General features: G+C 47.3%; 2 protein-coding genes across 4 annotated transcripts in view; one reads left to right on the top strand and one right to left on the bottom strand.

The window, feature by feature from the left end:
* GDPD4 (glycerophosphodiester phosphodiesterase domain containing 4) overlaps positions 1 to 3,480 on the top strand; it is a 39,047-nt gene extending 35,567 nt beyond the window's left edge. For both annotated transcript variants that reach the window (XM_005500588.3, XM_021285076.2), the window contains 3 exons: positions 56 to 138; positions 1,540 to 1,622; positions 2,456 to 3,480. In XM_005500588.3, coding sequence (XP_005500645.2) covers positions 56 to 138; positions 1,540 to 1,622; positions 2,456 to 2,487 — 198 coding nt within the window. In that variant the 3' untranslated portion in view covers positions 2,488 to 3,480. The remainder of the gene's footprint in view (positions 1 to 55; positions 139 to 1,539; positions 1,623 to 2,455) is intronic.
* A 718-nt stretch (positions 3,481 to 4,198) lies between these two features.
* The window catches only part of MYO7A (myosin VIIA), a 113,181-nt gene continuing 97,168 nt past the window's right edge, over positions 4,199 to 20,211 (bottom strand). For both annotated transcript variants that reach the window (XM_065075097.1, XM_065075155.1), the window contains 14 exons: positions 19,973 to 20,163; positions 19,321 to 19,445; positions 18,370 to 18,527; positions 15,898 to 16,051; positions 15,628 to 15,783; positions 15,102 to 15,207; positions 13,315 to 13,428; positions 12,435 to 12,522; positions 11,515 to 11,621; positions 10,402 to 10,587; positions 9,166 to 9,282; positions 7,970 to 8,053; positions 7,336 to 7,455; positions 4,199 to 6,586 (listed from right to left, as the gene is read on the bottom strand). In XM_065075097.1, coding sequence (XP_064931169.1) covers positions 6,497 to 6,586; positions 7,336 to 7,455; positions 7,970 to 8,053; positions 9,166 to 9,282; positions 10,402 to 10,587; positions 11,515 to 11,621; positions 12,435 to 12,522; positions 13,315 to 13,428; positions 15,102 to 15,207; positions 15,628 to 15,783; positions 15,898 to 16,051; positions 18,370 to 18,527; positions 19,321 to 19,445; positions 19,973 to 20,163 — 1,796 coding nt within the window. In that variant the 3' untranslated portion in view covers positions 4,199 to 6,496. The remainder of the gene's footprint in view (positions 6,587 to 7,335; positions 7,456 to 7,969; positions 8,054 to 9,165; positions 9,283 to 10,401; positions 10,588 to 11,514; positions 11,622 to 12,434; positions 12,523 to 13,314; positions 13,429 to 15,101; positions 15,208 to 15,627; positions 15,784 to 15,897; positions 16,052 to 18,369; positions 18,528 to 19,320; positions 19,446 to 19,972; positions 20,164 to 20,211) is intronic.

Here is a 20,211-nt window from a genome sequence, read left to right as displayed (position 1 = left end):
TTTCAATATCTTGGGGTCCTTGGTGGTGGATGCATCCTCTGTTCTTCTCTTCCAGACTCCGCAGCAATACAACATCATGTGGATCCTGACAGACCTGACCTCTGTGCTCCTCATCTCACTCATCTTTGCTCTGCACTGGTAACTACCCGAGTTGCTAATGGCTATGCTAACCTGATCTTTTGTGCCAGGTGGAGGGAAGGAAAGATGCTTCCAGGTGATCTGAATCGTTAAAACTACTCTTGAGAATAATTCATTTCCCTTCAAGAACTAGAAGAAAACCCTGAAAGTCTCCAAATACCTCTCTGCTCCTCCTGCTTGCTCTCATTTTTCCTTTCTGCCTTGGCAACTCAGGTATCATCTACCCTCAGAATTCAGTGGAGACCTGGTGGATTTGCAGTAGCAACATAAACCAGTTATCAAAGCTGATGGGCTAAAAAGGGAACTGATTTTTCTATGCTTACTATTTATATAAATACCATTGCATTGGACTGAGTGAGGAGGAAAGCTTTCAGTGTTAATATTTGAACACCCTGTGTGGTGTCTGCAGAGCCTCTGAGGAAATTCAGAGTCTGAGTGTGTCACAGACACTGCATTTGGTTTCCTCCCATGCCATCAAAGTCATTGCCGCTATTTAATAATTGGGGAAACTGGGATTCAGAGAACAGGCACAGAGTGGCTCCTTCCCTTCCTTCCCCTCTCACCCTGACCTGGTCCTTTGCCAGGTCCTGCTTTAGAAGATGCCACCTTGCTTTCAAGGCCAGAGATGAGGAAGAATTTTTTTCCACTGAGGGTGGTGAAAGCCTGTCCCAGGTTGGCCAGAGAGGTGGTGGATGAACCATCCCTGGAGACATCCCAGGCCAGGCTGGACGGGGCTCTGAGCAACCTGAGCTGGTGAAGATGTCCCTGCTCATGGCAGGGGTGGCACTGGATGAGCTTTGAAGGTCCCTTCCAACCCAAACCATTCTATGATTCAAGGCTGCAAGTTGCAGGGTGGTTTGCAATCACCCCTGCAATCCATCCACACCACCATCAGACCTTCCCATGCCCATCTTCTCCAGGCTTTTGTTCGTGTTGTCTGTGCATTTCCCAGAGCCCGGCAGATGCTTCTGATCCAGCCAAATAACAACCTCTTCTGGGCTGGCATTGCAGCAAGAGCATTTCCCAGCCTTACTGGAGGTGAAAGACCATCAGCAGTGCCTGAGAGTCCTGTGTGGTCTTCTTTGTCAGGTTTATGAATGCACCAAAATCATAGCTTTTACATTTCCCTGTCTGCAAACTTTTCTGGGGCTTTTGAGCTCTTAAATATTTCTTAGTAAAGAGGGCTTAGTCACAAAGTTGCCTTCAAAATGCTGTTGCACATGTGAAGTGTGGATGTTTAGTCCCTCTGGAGTCCCTTCTTGGTAAGGACCTGAGCAAATCTCAAGATATCAAAGCAGTTCCTGCCATGACAAAGTAGAAAAAAGGTGTCTGGGGCATGAGGGAACTGTGAGGGTAATCACAACAAGTGGTGGTCTGACCCATGTGCTTTGCCCCATGCAGGTGGCGAGAGAGAAGTTTCTCCTGCTGTGCCCATGATGACGACCCAATGCTGGAGAGTGGCACTTACAACAAATTCAGGACAGGTGAGCAGGGCAAGGAGAACGTCCTGCTCAGGGACATCTCCACGGGGGCACCAGGGTCCTGGTAGATGGGTTGTTGACAGGTGCCCATGCTGTGGTGAAGGATGGTGGCATCCTGGGTTGTCTCAAGTACAGGTGGCAGTGTTTTCTCCTCTCTGTTCAGCACTGGTGAGGCCACATCAAGGCACTGGGTCCAGTTCAGGCTCCCCAAACAGATTGTGACAAATGGGAGCGAGCGGGGCCACTAACCTAGAGGACGAGACATTTGAGATCTGGGTTTGCACAGTAGGAGAGAAGGTCAAGAGGCATCTTATCACTGTCTGCAACCATTTAATGGGAGGGTGTAGAGAAGATGGAACCAAATGATTCTCAGATGTGCAGTGACAACAGGAAAAACTGCAACCTTGGAAATTTTGACTAAACATCAAGAGTAAAATCTTCCCCATGAGGGTGGTCAGAATATGGAACAAAGGCCCAGACAAGTGGGGAATATCCACCTTCAAAGAAGTTCAAAGCCCTGAGCAGTCTGATGTAATTGGCTGTGCTTCAAGCAGAGGTTGGGGCAGAGACCTCCAGATGTCGTCTCCAAATGCATTACTCTGCAATGCTGTGAAAAGAGAGCCCAGAGGTGCTGAGCACTTTTGGGTCTGCAAGGTAGGGTGGGATTGGCTGGGGACCCTCCCATGCATCAGATTTCTGCCCTCATGGAGCTATCATCCAGACAAAATGACCCGACCTGGGCTGCACGCATTTTCAGCCAGGTTCTGGTTGCTCATGATGGCTGATAAAACAGCTGCAGATGTTTTGGTGGCTTCACTGCGTGTCTCCTTTTCCAGAGCTCAGCGACATGCCTGCCACCATGGCCTGACATGGACGGGGAGGGGATTTGGACCTGCCATCTCGATGAGGACTGGAGGGCAGATCCTTCCATGCTGCTCTTTCCTGCAATGCAAACATCAGCCTACCACGGGGTCCATCTGGGGGACTCAGATCCTCTTGTTAAGGAGAAGCAATTTACCTCCATGACCCCCTTGGAGATGAGCACTGAGCTTCCTCTCCTACAGCTTTTCTCATAGTCCCATGCCTGGCAGAGATCCCTGGGTTGTTGGGGAGCACAGATGGATTTGCAGCCATGAAGAAGCTGTGCACCATGGTGAGATGCAGCAACAATGTGGGAGCCACCGTTTTCCTCTGAGACCATTGGCATCCCACAGGGCACTCATCCTGCCATCCCTCCAGTGTCTGTAAGCCCTATGTTTCCACAGCTGTGTTTAGCACAGGCTGCAAACACCTGAGCATCCCCTGATCCTCCTTGTTCATGGCTGCCCATGTTTCTTCTTCAGACCAGCCTCTTCTCCACACACTCCCTCGCTCCCTCCTCACAGGTCTCCTCCAGCCCCAAGACCACACCACCCCCACCATGATGGCATCCTTGCCCTGCCATAAACCCTGACAGAACAGTCTGTTCCCCTTGGCTGTGGGCGAGAGCATCTCCTTCCAGGGGTGCTGAAGGACTCTTTGGTGCCTTGGCCATCTAACTAACTGCTGGGACTATGACCAGGAACACAACACTTTTCTTCAGAAGAATTGAGCTGCATATGAGTTGGTCCCACGAAGTATCCTGTTCACTCTTCCCTTGGGAAGGTTTCTATACACTCTCTGCACCTGGAGATCTATTCTGATTTTCATTTCTCCCAGTGGCCGCTGGCACATAGAAGGAAGGGGGTTCCATGCCCTGTTCTGCAAGGGAGATGTGAGCATCTCCCAGGTTTAAGCCATAAATTTCTACTTGAACAGATAGTAAGAACACATGTTTTTTGTAAATTGCAAGTGCTGTTTTAAATACATTTTAGTTCTCCTATCATGTTTTGTTCTTATTTCGTCAGACTGGTAAAGGGGAAGAAAACAGCAGTCTTTGCCTGAATCAGGCTATAGACATTTTTTCGTACATAAGCCTCATGTAGCTTGGCAATTTTGCTAAATAAAGCTATCACAAGTGAAATATGACAGGAAAGCATTAGGTTTTAGAGTTAACTGTGCTGAGAAGCACTCAAACATTTCTAACTTACAATTTGGGAGTGTTTTGGAGGCTAGACATGCAAAAAAGCATCATCCTCCTTTGAAAAGGGCTAGAGGACGGGTGGATTTGTGTAGAGCAGCTCCAGATCTATGAATCATGGGGAGAACATGTTACTGATGATGTTAAACCCCCTCTCCATGCCTTGTATCCATAGCAGGTTCGTAACTTTTTGTGGGTATCACTCATGTGGAGGTAGATAAGCAGCAAAAATGGCAGGTGGAGAGGATGTGGATTGACTGGTGCTGTGAACCATGACGTCCTGCACCTGTCCCCTGGTGTCCAGGTGGTGGACTTGGCTATGCTCCCACAACCACTGCCTTTTTTTTTTTAAAAAAAAAAGAATATTTCACTTCATTTTCCATCTGGTCACGCTGACGATTTGCTCCTCATTTCTGGATACTCTCACCACGAGTCCCGCTCTGCAAAGAAGTCCTGATCCCAAGGACCTGGGAGCCCTGAGCCCACCCTTCCCCGTGGAGACATCACCACAACCGCACGGTGCAGAACAGCCTCCCACAAAACACTTGATGCGTTTTAATTAGAGTATTTCACTTGGACATATGCTTTTTTTTTCATGTTACATCGCTTGGTGTGTATACAAAGAGGCCAGCAGACGCTAATACATATGACACACAGGCACACACACACCGAGTCCCGGCACCCCCCCAAAACGGTGGGGTGGATGGGAGGCTGACAGAGCTGTGAGGGATGAGGGTGGTGGTTGGGGAAAGCTGGCCCAGGACAGAGCTGGAGAACATTTCTGTGCTGCACCATCTACTGAGTGTGCTGTGGGAGGCAGGGATGGCTGGAGACTCACAAAAAGCAGTGGTGGTGGTGGGGATGATAAGCACGTGTCTAAGGACAGGTGGAATCCCTGGGACAGCTGGATCATGGCTGCTAGGGAGGGGAGAGAAGCATCAGAGATGGATGGTGAGAAGGCAGCTGAGCTCCCAACATAGCCTTGGCTGGTGCAACCATGCTCCTGACACCAGAGTGCCTCGGGTAGGGTGACAGTGGAGGAAGAGCATCTCCTAGAAGCCCTGGCTGGCTGGTGGATGCCTCCATGCAGCATCTCATTTGCTTTGGTGGAGCAACCAAGGTCCAAAGTCACTGCTGCATCCCAGTCAGATGTCACAGTCCTTGAGGTCCGGTAGACAGTGCTGCTGACTCTGCTTGTAACACCATGGTGTTGGGAGACTGAGCCCAGCTGAGCTTAACAGAGCAACACACGACAGCCTATAATACAGACTTTTATAAACCAGCCAAACCCAGCCCAATGCACGGGCTCAAGAGAGGTCTCCCACATCTGCTGAGATCCGTGCAGTGTTAGTGATGCCAGCATCAGGTCTTGGTGGACAATTCTCATCCCTCCTGTTGCCACACATCCAGGCACATGCTCCTTTGAAGCCTGGATTTTTGGAAAGGCACCCCCTGGCTCCTTCCCCTACATCCTCCCAGACACAGTATGGCTTCAGCCTCCTCTCTGCTGGCAGGTCCCACCTCTGCTCCAAAGCAGGCTGGTCCACACTGTGTGGTATGGGGTAGAAGACATGACTTCCAGCCAAGCAGATTAGTACAGCCAGCCAAAGGTGGAGAAAAGCCCACCAAAATCAAGGGCCTGCCCTTGCTGTGAGTGGTTCAGGTCTAGCTGGGACTCATAAAGAGCCATTTCATACAGCAACACACACAAAAGCACAACAAAATCATTATCTGTTTCCAACCCTGATGACCAAGTACATGTTTGAATTACAACTCAACACAGGCTTGGCCTCAGTCTTCCAAACACAGGGACTTCAAAACCCCTACATACATATTGAAACTTGCAGTAAAGATCCTCCCAGGGTTAATTCGTCTGGACACAGCGTGCAAAAGGAGATAATTCATCTTCCAAGCCTCACTTCCAGTTGAGCCTGTAAGTTGGGAAAGATGTGCCCTGGTCTCTGGTGATCGTGGAATCCCTGGGCGAGGGATTGTCCTGCAGGTCGCCCTTAGCCCCAAGCCAGTGTCCAGATACCGGCATGAAATGCAGGATTTTTTATTTGTTTTTCCTTTTTAATATTTTAAAAAATAAATAGAAGAAGAAACAAAACTTTAAAATCTGTTCTTTAAATATTTCCAGCATTGCACGGACAGCACTTTAGTACTCTAGCCTGTTTGATCAGTAGTTTGTTTATTCTGATTCCTAGTTAAAATGTGCTCTTCCCAGCCTGCTTTTTCATTCTGTCCTTCTTAAGAACACAACATATTCTTTTGTAATGTCAAAAAAAACAAGCCCTTCAGCTTTCATTGGATAGTTTTCCAGCATAGGTTGGGGCTCCGTTATTCCTCTTCAAACCTGAAATTCTCATAACTTCACCAGAAAGACGTTAGCATCTTGATAGCTCTCAATTAAGAAAAAAAAAAAACAAAACAAAACAAGCCACACACACACACACACACAAATCCTCTTCCAAGAGCTTTTGTGATGCCAACCATTGGGTTCAGGCAAACCTCTTGCCAGAGCGTCTTTGCTCAGTCACTGTCTGAGAGCGGTGGTGTCCCCTGGAAATCTTTGAGGTGTGAGACGGAGTTGGGGTGCAGGGTGGGCAAGTAGAACGGGAGGTCACAGATAGTCATCTTCGCTGGAAGGGGAGGTGGGATTCGAGCCCTCAAGGTCAGAGTCCAACGAACTCCCTGATGGCGTTCGGCTCATCTTCCACATCTGGGAGGCAAAGGTTGTCCCCCAGCTGCACGGGTAACCCACAGGCCTCAGCTGGTGAATTAGCCCCATGGCCACCTGCCAGTGGCTTCTTGCAGTTCACTTGCTACCCTTTGCGCTCCTCTGTTTGCTCATGGCTGTTAACATCTGGCTGATATACGAGGTCAAAAGATCATCCATCTTGTAGCCCTGAGGAGGAAAGAGAAGATATTACCTGCCTTTAGGGAACATTTTACAGCTTTTTTGTTCATGCCGCCTGAACACACTGGCTACCAGTTGTTGACTTTCATGTTTTCAGGTACGTTTTGACCTGTTTCACCATCCCCCTTGAGTGAAATGACACCACCACAAGGAACACATCCCAAATATAAATTGCAGTGTTGGGATAGAGGAACTCACTGTCCCAGGATGCTATTGAGGCTAAGAACATAGGGATATTTGGATGGGACCTGGATTTTCAAATGACCAACAAAAACATGAATGCCTCAAATTAAATAACAACTAATCCAGCAGGGATTTTTATCACGTGTGTTTTGGGTTTAAGATAGTCTAGGACGAGGCTTATTGTTGCTAATGTTACTAGGGACAAACTGGGCAAAGGATCTTGGTAAAAGGGCTTGAGAATATTCCCTGAGTCCACATCTGCTTTAATATGCCTTTCAGTGTAGTGACAGGGAACAATGTCCCATGTTCCTGAGATGGCAACATCCCAAGCACCCGAGGCTCGTAAATTGAATGATGGACCAAGTGCGAGCCCCTGGTCTGTTGAGCAGAGCCATGGGAAATCCAGAAGAAAAAAAAAACATATTGGGGGCTCTTCTAAGCAACCATTTTCAGGCCAGAGAATCCCCGAGACACATTTTGCTGGAAGCATTTAATTTTGCCTGCCAAAGACGGGATTTGGTCTGACTGGGCTCAATAATGTTAACGCTCCTTACCAGGGAGGTCTCGCAGAGCAGCTTGCTTCCTCTGACCAGATTGCCGATGGTTATATGGAAGTACGTGTTGCCACTGCTCCAGTTGGAGATCTTGGTGAAGGGGTGAGTGATGAGAATATCCTGGTGGGAACACAAGATTGACACTCAGTATGTGAAAGCCTCAACTTGCACAAAGTGCTGTAAGGACCCATCAAAGCAGACCAAGGATGTCTACTGAGATGAGATTGTACTAATGGAAATGGAAGTGAAGTGCATGACCCTGGATCTTCCAGTGTTTGTGGATGACTATCATACTAGAAAGACCATGTGGCTGGTGGAAGTAATTAGTAGGAGCTCATTTACTCCATCTCCTGCCCTAATGTCTGTGAAAGGATTAAGGAAGGAGTGTAAGTATTCTCCAGTTATAGGGCCCTAAGAGTTGATGCTCCCAATCCATCTCCTGTTGAAAAACCCTGGGCTGGCTCTATGCAACAGTGAATTTCTGCCTCCTGAAACTTTTCTTGCTATCCAGCCTTTCTAACGAGGCTTAATGAGAACTTCTGAAGTTCTGAACAAAACACTCTTTGGGTTGACTTCTATGAGGGGTTGGGGAGTGGGATCAGGATCATCTAGTAAAGGTCTCAGTTTTGCTTACCTTGGTTTTGGGATCGATGAGGCTGACTCCATGCTTATTGATGGCAATTAAAAGGATTTCTGGATAATTTGGCTCTGTAGTTTGCTGTTGGAAATGAGATGAACTGGTTAGGGGATGTGTCATGAAAAATTTGATCCCTTCCTATTTCCTCTCTCCCTGTCTTCTCCTGCCAGGATTTAGTGTCTCATTAACTGCTCTCCAGTTTATCCTTTAAAGATAAACACAGACCTCATTAAGATATCAGCAATAATCAGGGCTGTCTATTTAAGTACAGATCTCCTCATTGCATGATGACCAGTGAGTGAGTTGCTGACATCATCAAGTTTCTTGCCATTGACAAGGAACAGTCGTGACAGGCTGGAAATCCCCAGATATCTCCTTTCCCTTCCAGTGCCTCTGCTCCTCCTCACACCTGCTGCTGTGGACCTCCAGGCCAAGACTATACTGCTCTGTCCCCGTCTGATTTTTACGTTCAATTTTGTTCCTGCTGGTAAATCCTTCTCCCAGCCCTGTGCCAGAGGACTTTCATTTTGTCCCATTGATGAGGTAGGGCACAGGGGATGGGAGCTCAGCTCCTGGCCCTGCCACAGATTTCTTGGCTACTGAGCCACTTTGGGTGGGAAAATCGCAGGGTATATTCAGGTCACTTAAGCCAACTAAGATGGACATCATAACAGAAAATGGGGTGTCCAAGTTCAAGGAACTGATCAATAATTTCAGCAACTTGTTTCCAGCCCAGGCTATGTGGCCATTGAGAAGAGGGAGTTATAATAATGTGTCCAGAGTACTTGGACAGACTTAATGACTACTGTCTCCTGTCTGGTATTGTGGTGGGTTGTCTGAATTTGCTTCATGGTGTGTGCAGACACATCCCTTGGAAAGCTGCACATTCTCCTTTGACTTGGCAAAACCAAGAACTGCTCTTGGCTCTTTAGCAGCACAGGTACGAGTATAGACCCAATGTCTGAGATAAGCTGAAGATTTACAATGCCTCTGTCTGTGCAAAGAGGCAGGGCAACAACAAATGGGTGTATCAGCCCTTTACTGATAAACAGTGACACATTCCCTGCTTCATGAGGGTTGTCCCATTGTGGTCCAGACACTGGAACAATCCTGCATACCTGGAACCCCTCTATGATATAAGGCTCCTGACCTTAGCCCAAAGCTATCAGAGAACCCCCAAGCAAGGCAGGTACCTTCACTTCAAAGAATGCTGATCCAAACGTAGGCCACTTGAAGATAATCTTTAGGAAGGCAAGCTTGGCTTCTTCTCTTGTTTTGCCCGCGTGCTTATTGTAGTATGCCACGATGGACTGCAACAGAGAACATGACAGAGCTGGAGGGTTTGCACTACCTAGCACCAGGGATGTTTGCAGGGAAGGAGCACCAGTCCCACAAATATAGTCGGTTATAGTCTCTGCTTCAGTGACAGAACCCGAGGGAATGTCAGGAAGATGTGCCAGGGAAGGTTTAGGTTGGACATGAGGAAAAGGTTCTTCACCTAGAGGGTGCTGGACACTGGAACAGGCTCCCCAGGGAGGTGTCACAGCCCCAAGCCTGACTGTTCAAGAAGAGACTGGACAACATCCTCAGACACACGGTGTGAATTTTGGTGTTGTCCTGTGCGGGGACAGGAGTTGGATTCTATGATTCTTGTAGGTCCCTTCCAACTCAGGACACTATATGATTCTGTGAACATTTCACAGAAGTGCTGGTTGGTCTCTGGAGCAGGGCCTGGGAAAAAAGCAAATCCCTTTTTCTTTAGATGAGCTGTGCTGGTGTCTCCATTAAAGGGATTATAAGCTTTGATCCTCCAATATGCATCAGAGAAGACTGAGAGACCTTGAACACTGAGAAGCTGACAGCTCCCTGGTTAGGCATATAGCCAAGTTCAAGTCCCAGGAAACCAAAGGGACTTATAAGAGTATTTCTTGGCAGTGAGAAACCTATGTTATTTTATGGCTCTAGACCTGTCTATTCCCGTGCCACAGCTCTCCCTGTGTGAGGCAGGGAAATTATCACAGAACTGTATAATAGTGTGGGTTGGAATGGACTTTCAAAGGTCATCTAGTCCACCCCCCCCTGCAATGAGCAAGGACATCTTCAACTAGATCAGGTTGCTCTACACAGAAGTCTGCCTCTAACATTAGACCTTTACATGGGACCATCTCCCACCATGTGTCCGTATGGTGCTTCATCCACCACTGCAGCCACATGCAGCACAAACAAAACCCACTTCAAGGTATGAACACACATGTATCACTCCTCATCTTGGTGATGTTGGAGAGGCTGCAGCTCTGCTAAGGCTCTGCAGGGACCATGGGTCACTCATTCTGGCAGCCTCACTTTGATGTTAAATGTCAAACAAGTCACCCAAGAGGCTGGGCTATCCCCAGCCATGCCTGGCAAGTGACCCAAGCTGCTGCTTTTACCCTTTTCCAGTCATCTGGAGAGAGCTGCCGGACAAGGTCCTGAGGCACCAGCTCCTTCAGGAGCTTGGGGATGCTGGGAAAATAGGACTTGTCATCCTCAAACTTCACCCGGTAGATGAGAGCTGCCAGCTGCAGGACCTCTTCCCGTGTGCACTTGTGGTAGCCACGCAGGTACTTTGGTAACTCCTGGATGGGAGAAAGAATGGTTCAGAGAAAGAGAAGATGGCAACAGGCTGTCATCCTCAGGTGCTAAATGGAGTTTGTGGAGGTCTCCATCCCCTGGCTAAGATGTTCTCCCCTGGAAACACTTGTGGCCTCTGTGCTGAGTGTGGTGGAGAGGCAGCTACTCCTCTGAGGCCACACTAGATGTTTAAAAATCCTCTCTGGTCTGAACCAGTCTCCTGATATGTGGAACAGGAAAGTTTATGTGTTAGCTATCAAGTGTGTGAACCTACAGTCTTGTCCAGCCTCTCTCATCCCAGGAAATCCAGCCCTAGTAATGACCACTTGTAATTGAATGGGTTTCCTGCTTTTTTATTTTTTTCAGTTTTAAAAGTCTACACCCTCATTACCAAAAGTGTCTAAAAATGTGTCAAGTGACTAAATTAAGGGATACAGTCATATTGGGGTAACCACTTTATTCAGGCAAGAACACAGGGAGTGTGAGAAAGAGTGAGCTTTGGGACATGAAGGTGTCTCTTCTTGTCTCTTCCTTTTCCCAGAAGGAAAAAGGGCAGAAACTAAAACTAAAACGTTTTACCTGGCTGCTGGGACCACCACAGCTCATCATGAATGGAGGTGGCTGAAAACCCTCAGGATGCTTCTCAATTCAGCTGCCCTGCTGAGGCTGCCAGCAGGACACGCTCTCTCCTGTTTCTTGCTGCCCACCCAAGAGCAGATGGCCCAAAATCATGCTGAGCTGGTTACCCTAAGGTGCCTGAAGGCTGCTCCTTGCTATGTAACTCAATAGTGCTCTTTGTAATGCTCTATTTAAGGCAAGAGATCTTACTATTTCATGCAATAAAAATTTCATTTCTGTAGATGGACCAAGTCTTTGTAACCCATTCCTGACTCCTCCCAAGTCTCCACTGCTGTTGCAGGCTCCTGGAGTACCTGATAGTAGTGGAAGATTGAATCTGCCATTGAGTCCTTTCCAGGCATTGTGTTGGTCCACAGCTTTTTCATGAAGAACACTTGATAGGTGAGGGAAGGCACTATACCTGTGCGAAGGAAGGAGGGAGTTGATATGTAAAATCTGTGCTGTGAGCAAGTCAGTGTCCCCACAACCCAGTGGTGTCCATGTGCCATCAAAACATGCAGCAACCGGGGCACTAGCAAGGGCTCTGACCTTGTAGGGAAGGCCACATCTTTCCCTTGCAAAGTTTTAATAAAATAGAACAAGCGTCTGGATTCATTTGCATGGCTGTACTTTGACTATAATCATATAATTATAGAATAGTTTGGGTTGGAAGGGGCCATCAAAGCTAATCCAATCCAAGCCCCTGCCATGAACAGCAGCATCCTCAACCAGATTAGGTTGCTCAGAGCCCCGTCCAGCCTGGCCTGGGATGTTTTCAGGGATGGTTCATCCACCACCTCTCTGGCCAACCTGGGACAGGCTCTCACCACCCTCAGGGGCAAAAATTTCTTCCTCATGTCTGGCCTGAATCTCCTCTCCATAGTGCTCATGTCTTGTGCAGGACAGAAGAATTGCACCCTGGAGTCACCTGTGTCTTGTAGCTACTGATACTCTGCTGCAGATAGGTGAGCAAGGTGAGATGAATCCCACCACTGAAACTCTTCCCTGCGCCAGCCCTGGAGAGCTGCCTGTGAGCAGGTGGTCCTCATAGCTGCCAGGTCTACCCCTGCTGTTTCTGGACATCTTGCAGATGATGTCCCCAGGGCTGGTGTCAACAGCACAACCACAGTAGTGTGGCCCAAGAGATGTGGCAGACTGGTCAGTCTTGTTTGAAAGTTCTGTAGGGATTCAGGAGGTCTCTGTGTAACCCATAACAGAGAAAAATCACTGTTACCATCTTTTGCTGGTCTTGCTTTCTTTATCCAGTCCGTCAGGTGTCTCACAAAGTCAAAGAAGAAATCTCCCTCAGGAACACTGATGACCTGGGGGACATAGCACATGGTTACAAAGGCTGAGCAAGTGGCAAGAGGCCACAGGCAGATTGGCCATTGCCCCATCTCCTGTAGTTGTCACTCAGTGTTTTGTCCTGGTTACACCGATGTGTTACAAACTGCTGATGTGAGAAAGCCACAGCCAGCACCTTGCTGCAGGCTCCCTCTTATCCTGTTTCCCCCAAAATAAGACAGGGTCTTATATTATTTTTTTCTCCCAAAGGTGTTTACTTTTTTACATGTATAGCTGCCTGGATGCTATTTAAACCAACTTTTAAAATGAACTGTAACAAGGGCTTATTTTTGGAGTAGGGATTATATTTTGAGCATCCTCAAAAATACTGAAAAATCATGCTAGTGCTTATTTTTAGGGCAGGTCTTATTTTCAGGGAAGGTCTTATTTTGGGGGAAACAGGGTATTTCACCCATTACTCCTTATTGGAGCTTCCTGTTTCACTGAAGCAATTAATTTCCCTTCTTACGACTATCTCCATAGGTTTCTCACAGCTGCCTGAGGCAGCTCTAAGATGCATGTTTTTCTTACTTAGTCCTTTCTCATAAAGCTGACTCAGCAACAGCCTAGGATAGCTTTGCCTGTCTGTGTTTTAAGCCCTTTGGGATGATGGCTGTAAGCCAGGGCTGAGATACTGCAAATCTGACCTGTAACAGGATGGATCTGACTTAGAAACACCACAATTCTTGCAGAGAAATGCATCTCACCTGTGAGGGTGCAGATAGCTCTGGCTCCACCAATGCATACCAAATGGCAGGTGGGTCACTCACCTTGTCAGAGATTTTGACGAAGAGACTGAAGCCCTCAGAGGACTTTAGGAGCAGCCTGTTGGAGATGTTCTGGCAGAAGTCCTTGGCTTTTGTGCTGGACTCCACCTCAAATGCCTACAAAGAAAGGAAGATTGCCACTACTGCTACCTCAAGGTTAATTTCCACTTTATTCTCTCTTTGAAGAACTTTAGGCTCAGATGCACAAAGGGATTTAGGTGCCCATCACCAATGACATCAGTGACATTGTGGATCGTGGCACTGGGCATGGGAAGTGACGTTTGCAGAAGCTCAGCCAGGCTGTTGCTGTGCGTCATGATGCTCTATGTATATTCTGTGCTGGCTTCTCCAGGGATTCCCAGGCAAAGCAAGAGATTTTTCTGATCTAACAGTTCTCAGAGCTATTTGTCTAGAGGGGAGAGATACTGAGAGAAGCACCTCCAGGCTGATTTTCCCCAGCTATCTCTCTACTGATGATAAGGAGGCCAGATGCCTGGCTTAGAACAAATGTCTGACTTCTGGGTGGCTGAAGAGAGGGGAGGAGATGACTCCTGCTTTACCTATTGGGGAAATATCTAAAGGACTGTCCCACTTGCATGCAGTTCCCAGCCCCTGTTTTGCCTTTTGAGTTGTGCTCAGGATTTGCAACACCTCAGTTTTGCTCTGCCTGCTTAAAGAGATTTAATTCATAGCCACTTAAGGAATTTAAGCTTCTGACCACCACATGCATGACTGTGATAGCCTTGAACCACCAAACCACCAGGACCCGTGTTCCACATCCCACAAGAGTCTGCCCTGGAGATCAGTGCTCTGCAACCCTTTGGTGCAGATGCCTGTTGCACTGGGGTGATGCTTCTCTGCCAGTCCACCTGTGTGATGGTCATGGCCAAAAGGATCACAGCAAACCCATCCAAGTGCAGAAGTCCCCGCTGCTTCCTTCTACTGGTTCTTACACAGATGCTTGTGCATGAAGCTTATTGCTGGTCATGTGGTAAAAAATGCTCAATGTGATGAGAAATCCCAGCAGTTCTTTCACCTCTCTATTATGGATAAACCAGGGCACACATCTGCTGGAGAAGAATCATCCTTTTCCTCCTGTGGGTGTGCAATCATACATAAACCCACCTGGAAACATAAGAATTTAGTTGTGCCCAAGGGCACAAGGGGAGAAAGAGGTGCGAGCCTCACAGGAGGACTAATCAGTGCCAGTATCTGCAAGGACATGTATATCTGCTCTGGCATCGATATATTGTAATTAGCTGCCTTATTAGCACGTAGGATGCTTAATGAGAGGTTCCTGAGTGCAGGTATCATGATTTCTGTGTCATCTCAGGTCAGAAAGAATAATTTAAGTTGCTTACTTGCCACTGTTCCCTGCCTAGTCTTCAGGGAGAGCTGTCATGGTACCCTGCTGGGTACAGTGGGGTGGACAATGTCTGTTGGTCTAGGATGCAAATAACTGGTGGCCAAGGCTTGTGAACCTCTAAGAGAGTGGATGGTGATGAACCCACCCAAGCTCCCTCTTGCTGGAATCATATTATAAAGCTTCCAGTGAATGCCAGCATATCAGCCACGTCTTGAAAAGAGGTGAATTGCAGTAAATCAGCCCCCTGAGCTGGTCAGAGTAGATAAGGATGGGTTTTCCTTACATTGGTCTGGCTTTGGTCCAGAGTCTTCTGGGAAGGCTGAGTTTTTCTGAATCAGAGCCAACACTAGCCTCTTCTGAGATTTTAAGAAGAAAATTGACAGCCAAGCTGATAGAAAAGAATTTCCTTCCCTCCCCCATTTACCTCATCAGTGTCATCAGGGAAGTAAACCTTGTGGAAAATTTGGGTGGTTTTGTGTTGAATGGCTTCCACCTCTACTAGATGGGGTGGGTACTTCCTGGATCCGTTCCTGCAAAACAAGAAGTGGCAGGTGCCACAGCATCAAAGCAGGAATCCTTTGTTTAAATCTTACATTTCAATACATATCCTTTTTTTTTTTGAGTAATTTTGGCTAATTTCATAGTATTAGCTTTTTTCCCCTTTAAAAAGAAGAAAAATTGGAATGGGGAATGTGTATTTGCTTAGGTTGTAGGTGACTCAAATGAAGCTGGCATGACAAAGTTGACTTAATTAATATCTGTTTTTCCCCAGGCAGTTTACCAGTGACCTCTTCCACCCACTGTCCTTTCGTTCAGCTCGGTCGAACTCAGATAGAGTCTGTGAGCTTTCACTGTCCCCTCAGCCACCAAAATATTTCCTACTTGTATTTCCTCATGCGAATTTGAATGCTGTGGCACAGTGGGGACTAGGAAGTCTTTTGGTGCCATACCTCAGGGCTTTCTGGAGTCTCTGGATACAGTCTGTTGCCAAGGGGTGATGTTTCCGGGACTGCAGGAACCTCTGGACATGGGGGAGGAGGATGTTACTTGGAGGGAAAAGGCCTGTACACAACCACAACAGCTCCCAGCCTTTCTCTTCACTGTACCTAGATGAGGAGAGACCCAGGAGGAAAAAAATGACTCATGGCATGGACACTTCAGGTTTGATTTGCTGAACACAGGCTAGTGCATTTGGGCCAAGGAGAAGGAACGACTCTCACTTGATGTGGTTGTCTGTGAGCTGCTTGAGGGTCTGGCAGTAGATTTCATCCTTCAGGGGTTCGGCTTTCAAGGCACCTTCAAATATTTGGTCTGTCAGCTCATTGACTGAGCGGGTCCTTTTGGATGGGTAGTCACCCATGTACTTCAGCACTGGTGGGAGGTAGGAGTCAAGGATCAAGTAACCAGGATAATTTGGGAAGAGCAACTGCTGCTGATGTGATCAAAACCATCCTACACATGACTACAGAAGTGGCTTCAACTTGTCGGAGGAGGCACAATGTATGGCAAAGGCTTTTAATCTCTCTAGGACAGGTCCAGCTAACTCCCTCCCTTTACCATGCATCATCTTAGGTTGAAAGAATGATTTTTGGGTCAGCATATGTCAACCTAAGAAAGCTGCACATGATCATTTGTTACCTGACCACACACAGGTACTGCTGTAAAAGACCAGATTTTCAGCTAGTGTCAGACACCAGTGGAGCTGCAGTAATGTAAGCTGGATGATGACTCTCACCATCAGGCCATATTGCAACTATTCTGTGTGAGAACAGGCCACAATTTTCTGAATTAACCTGTATGATACAGAAAAAGGAAAAGGACAAAATTTCAAATGTCCTCTTTTTTTTTTTTTTTTTTTCCCCAGATATTTAAATTCCTCCTTCTGTTATCATTTCCTACTAAGACAAAAATGGTAGTAACAGCAATAGGGTAATATTAATCAGTAACAGGTTTATATCAACAGAACTCTTAAAACCATGAAGTTTGGATCCTAGAGCAAAGCCCCACAAAAAAATAAAGGCCACTTCAACAGATTTAATCTATGTCTGTACTCAGCTCATCTCTCCCATGCTGTGTATATTCCAAACCCTGTCCCTGAGGCCTTATGGACAGGTTTGCATTCACACTGATTAGAGCTGCAGCCTTCCACAGCAGATACTGAAGGGGCTGTGCTTCCATTCAGTGAGACCTGGACAGGCTGGAGAGTTAGGCGGGGGAAAATTTAATGAAATATAACAAGGGCAAGTGTAGAGTCTTGTATCTGGCAGGAACAACCCCAGGTTCCAGTGTAAGTTGGGGAATGACCTATTAGAGAGCAGAGTAGAGAAAAGGGACCTGGGGGTCCTGGGGACAGCAAGATGACCATGAGCCAGCACTGGGCCCTTGTGGCCAGGAAGGACAATGGTACCTGGGGTGGATGAGAAGGGGGGTGGTCAGTAGGTCAGAGAGGTTCTCCTGCCCCTCTACTCTGCCCTGGGGAGACCACACCTGGAATATTGTGTCCAGTTGTGGCCCCTCAGTTCCAGCAGGACAGGGAACTGCTGGAGAGAGTCCAGCGCAGGGCAACAAAGATGCTGAAGGGAGTGGAGGAAAGGCTGAGGGAGACGGGGCTCTTTAGCTTGAAGAAGAGGAGACTGAGAAGTGACCTCATTAATGCCTATAAATATGTAAAGGGTGAGTGTCAGGAGGATGGAGCCAGGCTCTTCTTGGTGACAACCAATGATAGGACAAGGGGCAATGGGTACAAACTGGAACACAGGAGGTTCCACTTAAATTTGAGAAGAAACTTCTTGTCAGTGAGGGTGCCAGAGCCTGGCCCAGGCTGCCCAGGGAGGTTGTGGAGTCTCCTTCTCTGCAGACATTCCAACCCGCCTGGACACCTTCCTGTGTAACCTCATCTGGGTGTTCCTGCTCCATGGGGGGATTGGACTGGATGAGCTTTCGAGGTCCCTTCCAATCCCTGACATTCTGGGATTCTGTGAGCACAAGTGTGTTGGGGAGTGGCTGAGGGACCTGGGGGGTCCAGCCTGGAGAACAGGAGCTGTGGGAAGACCTTCTTATCTCTGAACTGCCTGAAAGGAGGTTAGAGCCAGGGGGTGTCAGGTTCTGCTCCCAAGAAGCAATAGGATGAGAGGAAATGGCCTCGAATTACATCAGGGGAGGTTTAGGTTAGATATTAGGAACCATTTCTTCTTGGAAAGGGCTGTCGGGCATTGGAACAGGCTGCTCAGGGCAGTGATGGAGTCACCATCTGTGGAGGGGTTTAAAAGACACGTAGATAAGGTTCTTAGGGACCTGGTTTAGTGCCAGTGTTGGGTTAATGGTTGGACCTTACGAGCTTGAGTGTCTCTTCCAACCAAAATGATTCTATGATCCTATGTGTTTTGGGGAGACACCGCTGAAGCAAACTAGAACAGAGATGGTGAGTTAACCACTAAGCACTGTGGACCAGCAGGACTCAAAAACTTGCTCTCTGGCCCTCATTTATTAAGCAGTACTAATACCTCTCATATCTAAAGAATGCTTGAGTATAGATTTCAGGATCAGACCCAAGCTTGTGACATGGTCCTGAAGTCCTTAAGAGGGACCACAAACCTTTGTATTGGCTTTGTTTGAGGCCCTGAAGATCCTGCTCAACTCTTTGCCTGTCCAATCTGTTCCTCAAGGGCTCACCCCAGGCAATGGAAGGATATCAATGAAGGCCATGCAGGCTTCTTGAGACAGCTCCTCGCTGCCCAGGATCTTCTTCAGCAACGGTTGTTTGATGGGCTCACGGGTGTAACACCATAGCTTGTCCTTCCCGCGGCTCTTTGTGATCATCACCCGGCTCAGGGTGTGCTTGGGAGGTGGTCTGGTGGCAAAGGCAAAGCAAGAGAAAAGGTGGAAAGGTTAAAGGGTGGGAAGGGACCGCATGTGGCCAATGCTTCACCGAGGAGGGTTGCTCACAACACTTGGTTATTGAACTCTAATGTCAAATGTAAATTCACAGTTTAGCAAGTATCCAGCTCCAGTTCTACCCTAAGATAACCATTTGTACTTTCATAGGGCTCAGAAAAGTCACTTAAGGACCCCGCCCAAGTATGGAACAACCTTCCCTGCCCCAAAAAGCTTCTAACCACAAGAGGAAGGATTATAGCAATAGATGATCAGGGCAGCAGTAATGAAAGCATATTGCTTAGCAGAACAAGTCTACCAGGGTGAAGACATCCCAGAGGATCTGGGGTGCCTGTTTGGATTGCCAGCCCATCTGAACAGGAGCAGGAGTTTTGGGATCAATCTGGTCGACGGTGGTGCACACTTCAATCTTTGGAGCTGAGGTGAAAATGTCCACACAATTCAGCTGCTACTTATACGGTCTGATGTTGTGTATGGGATCGTCAGAAAGGAATATCCAGCCTCCCACACAATACCAAATTTCACTCCGTTACACCAGTGCTGAGCCAGTCTGAAGAAATTATTCATAAAACCTTGTGTATGGAAAACCTACATCTCAAATACCATGACCTAAACTGGAGGCTGTACAAAGTCATACAAGGGGATATTCAGAGGCTTTTCCAGTAGCAAAAAATATCCCTGATTCCCAAACTACCTGGAGCTGGATTTCTACTTCTATTAAAATTTGTGAAGATTATTTAAAAAGTCACCTAAAATAATCATAGGAAAATTCCTCCAAGGTGTATGGCTTGACTCTCTCTTCACTGTCTGAAATTGCCAGCTGAGAGGTTCTGATAACATCTTGTCGTTGGTCAGGGGTCATTGTGACCAGTGCCTGTGGGATGAGAAAGTCCCTGTTACCTGGTATATTTTATATAATATATATTTGATGCATCCAGAAAGAGGAAGCATGTATAAAATGAAAAGATAAACAGTGAATGAATAAGAATAATCCATTAATTCCAGTTAAGAGCCAGTAAGAACTGTACAATTCTCATTTATGTGTGCTATTCTCATCAGTAATGCAAGGAAGAACAAATGTTTATATATTGTGGACCATTTCCTAATGAAGATAATGTGCTTTCAGTCCTATAGCTCCATATGTGAGTGTACCCACCAACCCCAAATACAGCTACAAATAATCAGACCAGCTGGAGGGATGTAGCAGGATTCATGGATATTCCAAGTCACAAGCCTGGGGTGTTCAAAGACCAGAGAAAAGGCTGAAATCAATTCTGCCTCAGGCAAACTGACACCTCTCAGCCACTCTGGTATCCACCTTATTGTCAGGCTGATTCTGGCCAGATCTAAGCTCTTCAGAAAGGCTTTGACCTCCTTGGGCTTTGTATCAAGACAGCTTACCACAATCTCCAGTGGAGGCATAGTGACTGTAGGCAACACGTAGACAGAATCGGTTGGGAAATCCCCTTTCTGCTTGGTCCGTTCATTGTATCCATTAGCCCACCCCGAGTTCATCACATGTTCTCCCGTGTCCTGGTCCAGAACTATGAGGTCTCCTTTGAGAAAGCTGAGGAACCCAGAGTCTTCTCCCACTGCAAGAAAAACAGCCATTAGTTTGATATTTTTCTAAATCCCTCGGG

Source organism: Columba livia, chromosome 1, assembly GCF_036013475.1.
Source record: "Columba livia isolate bColLiv1 breed racing homer chromosome 1, bColLiv1.pat.W.v2, whole genome shotgun sequence".
NCBI lineage: Eukaryota > Metazoa > Chordata > Aves > Columbiformes > Columbidae > Columba > Columba livia.
The sequence above is the reverse complement of the archived record's forward strand: the minus strand, read 5'-3'. Positions and strand labels throughout refer to the sequence as shown.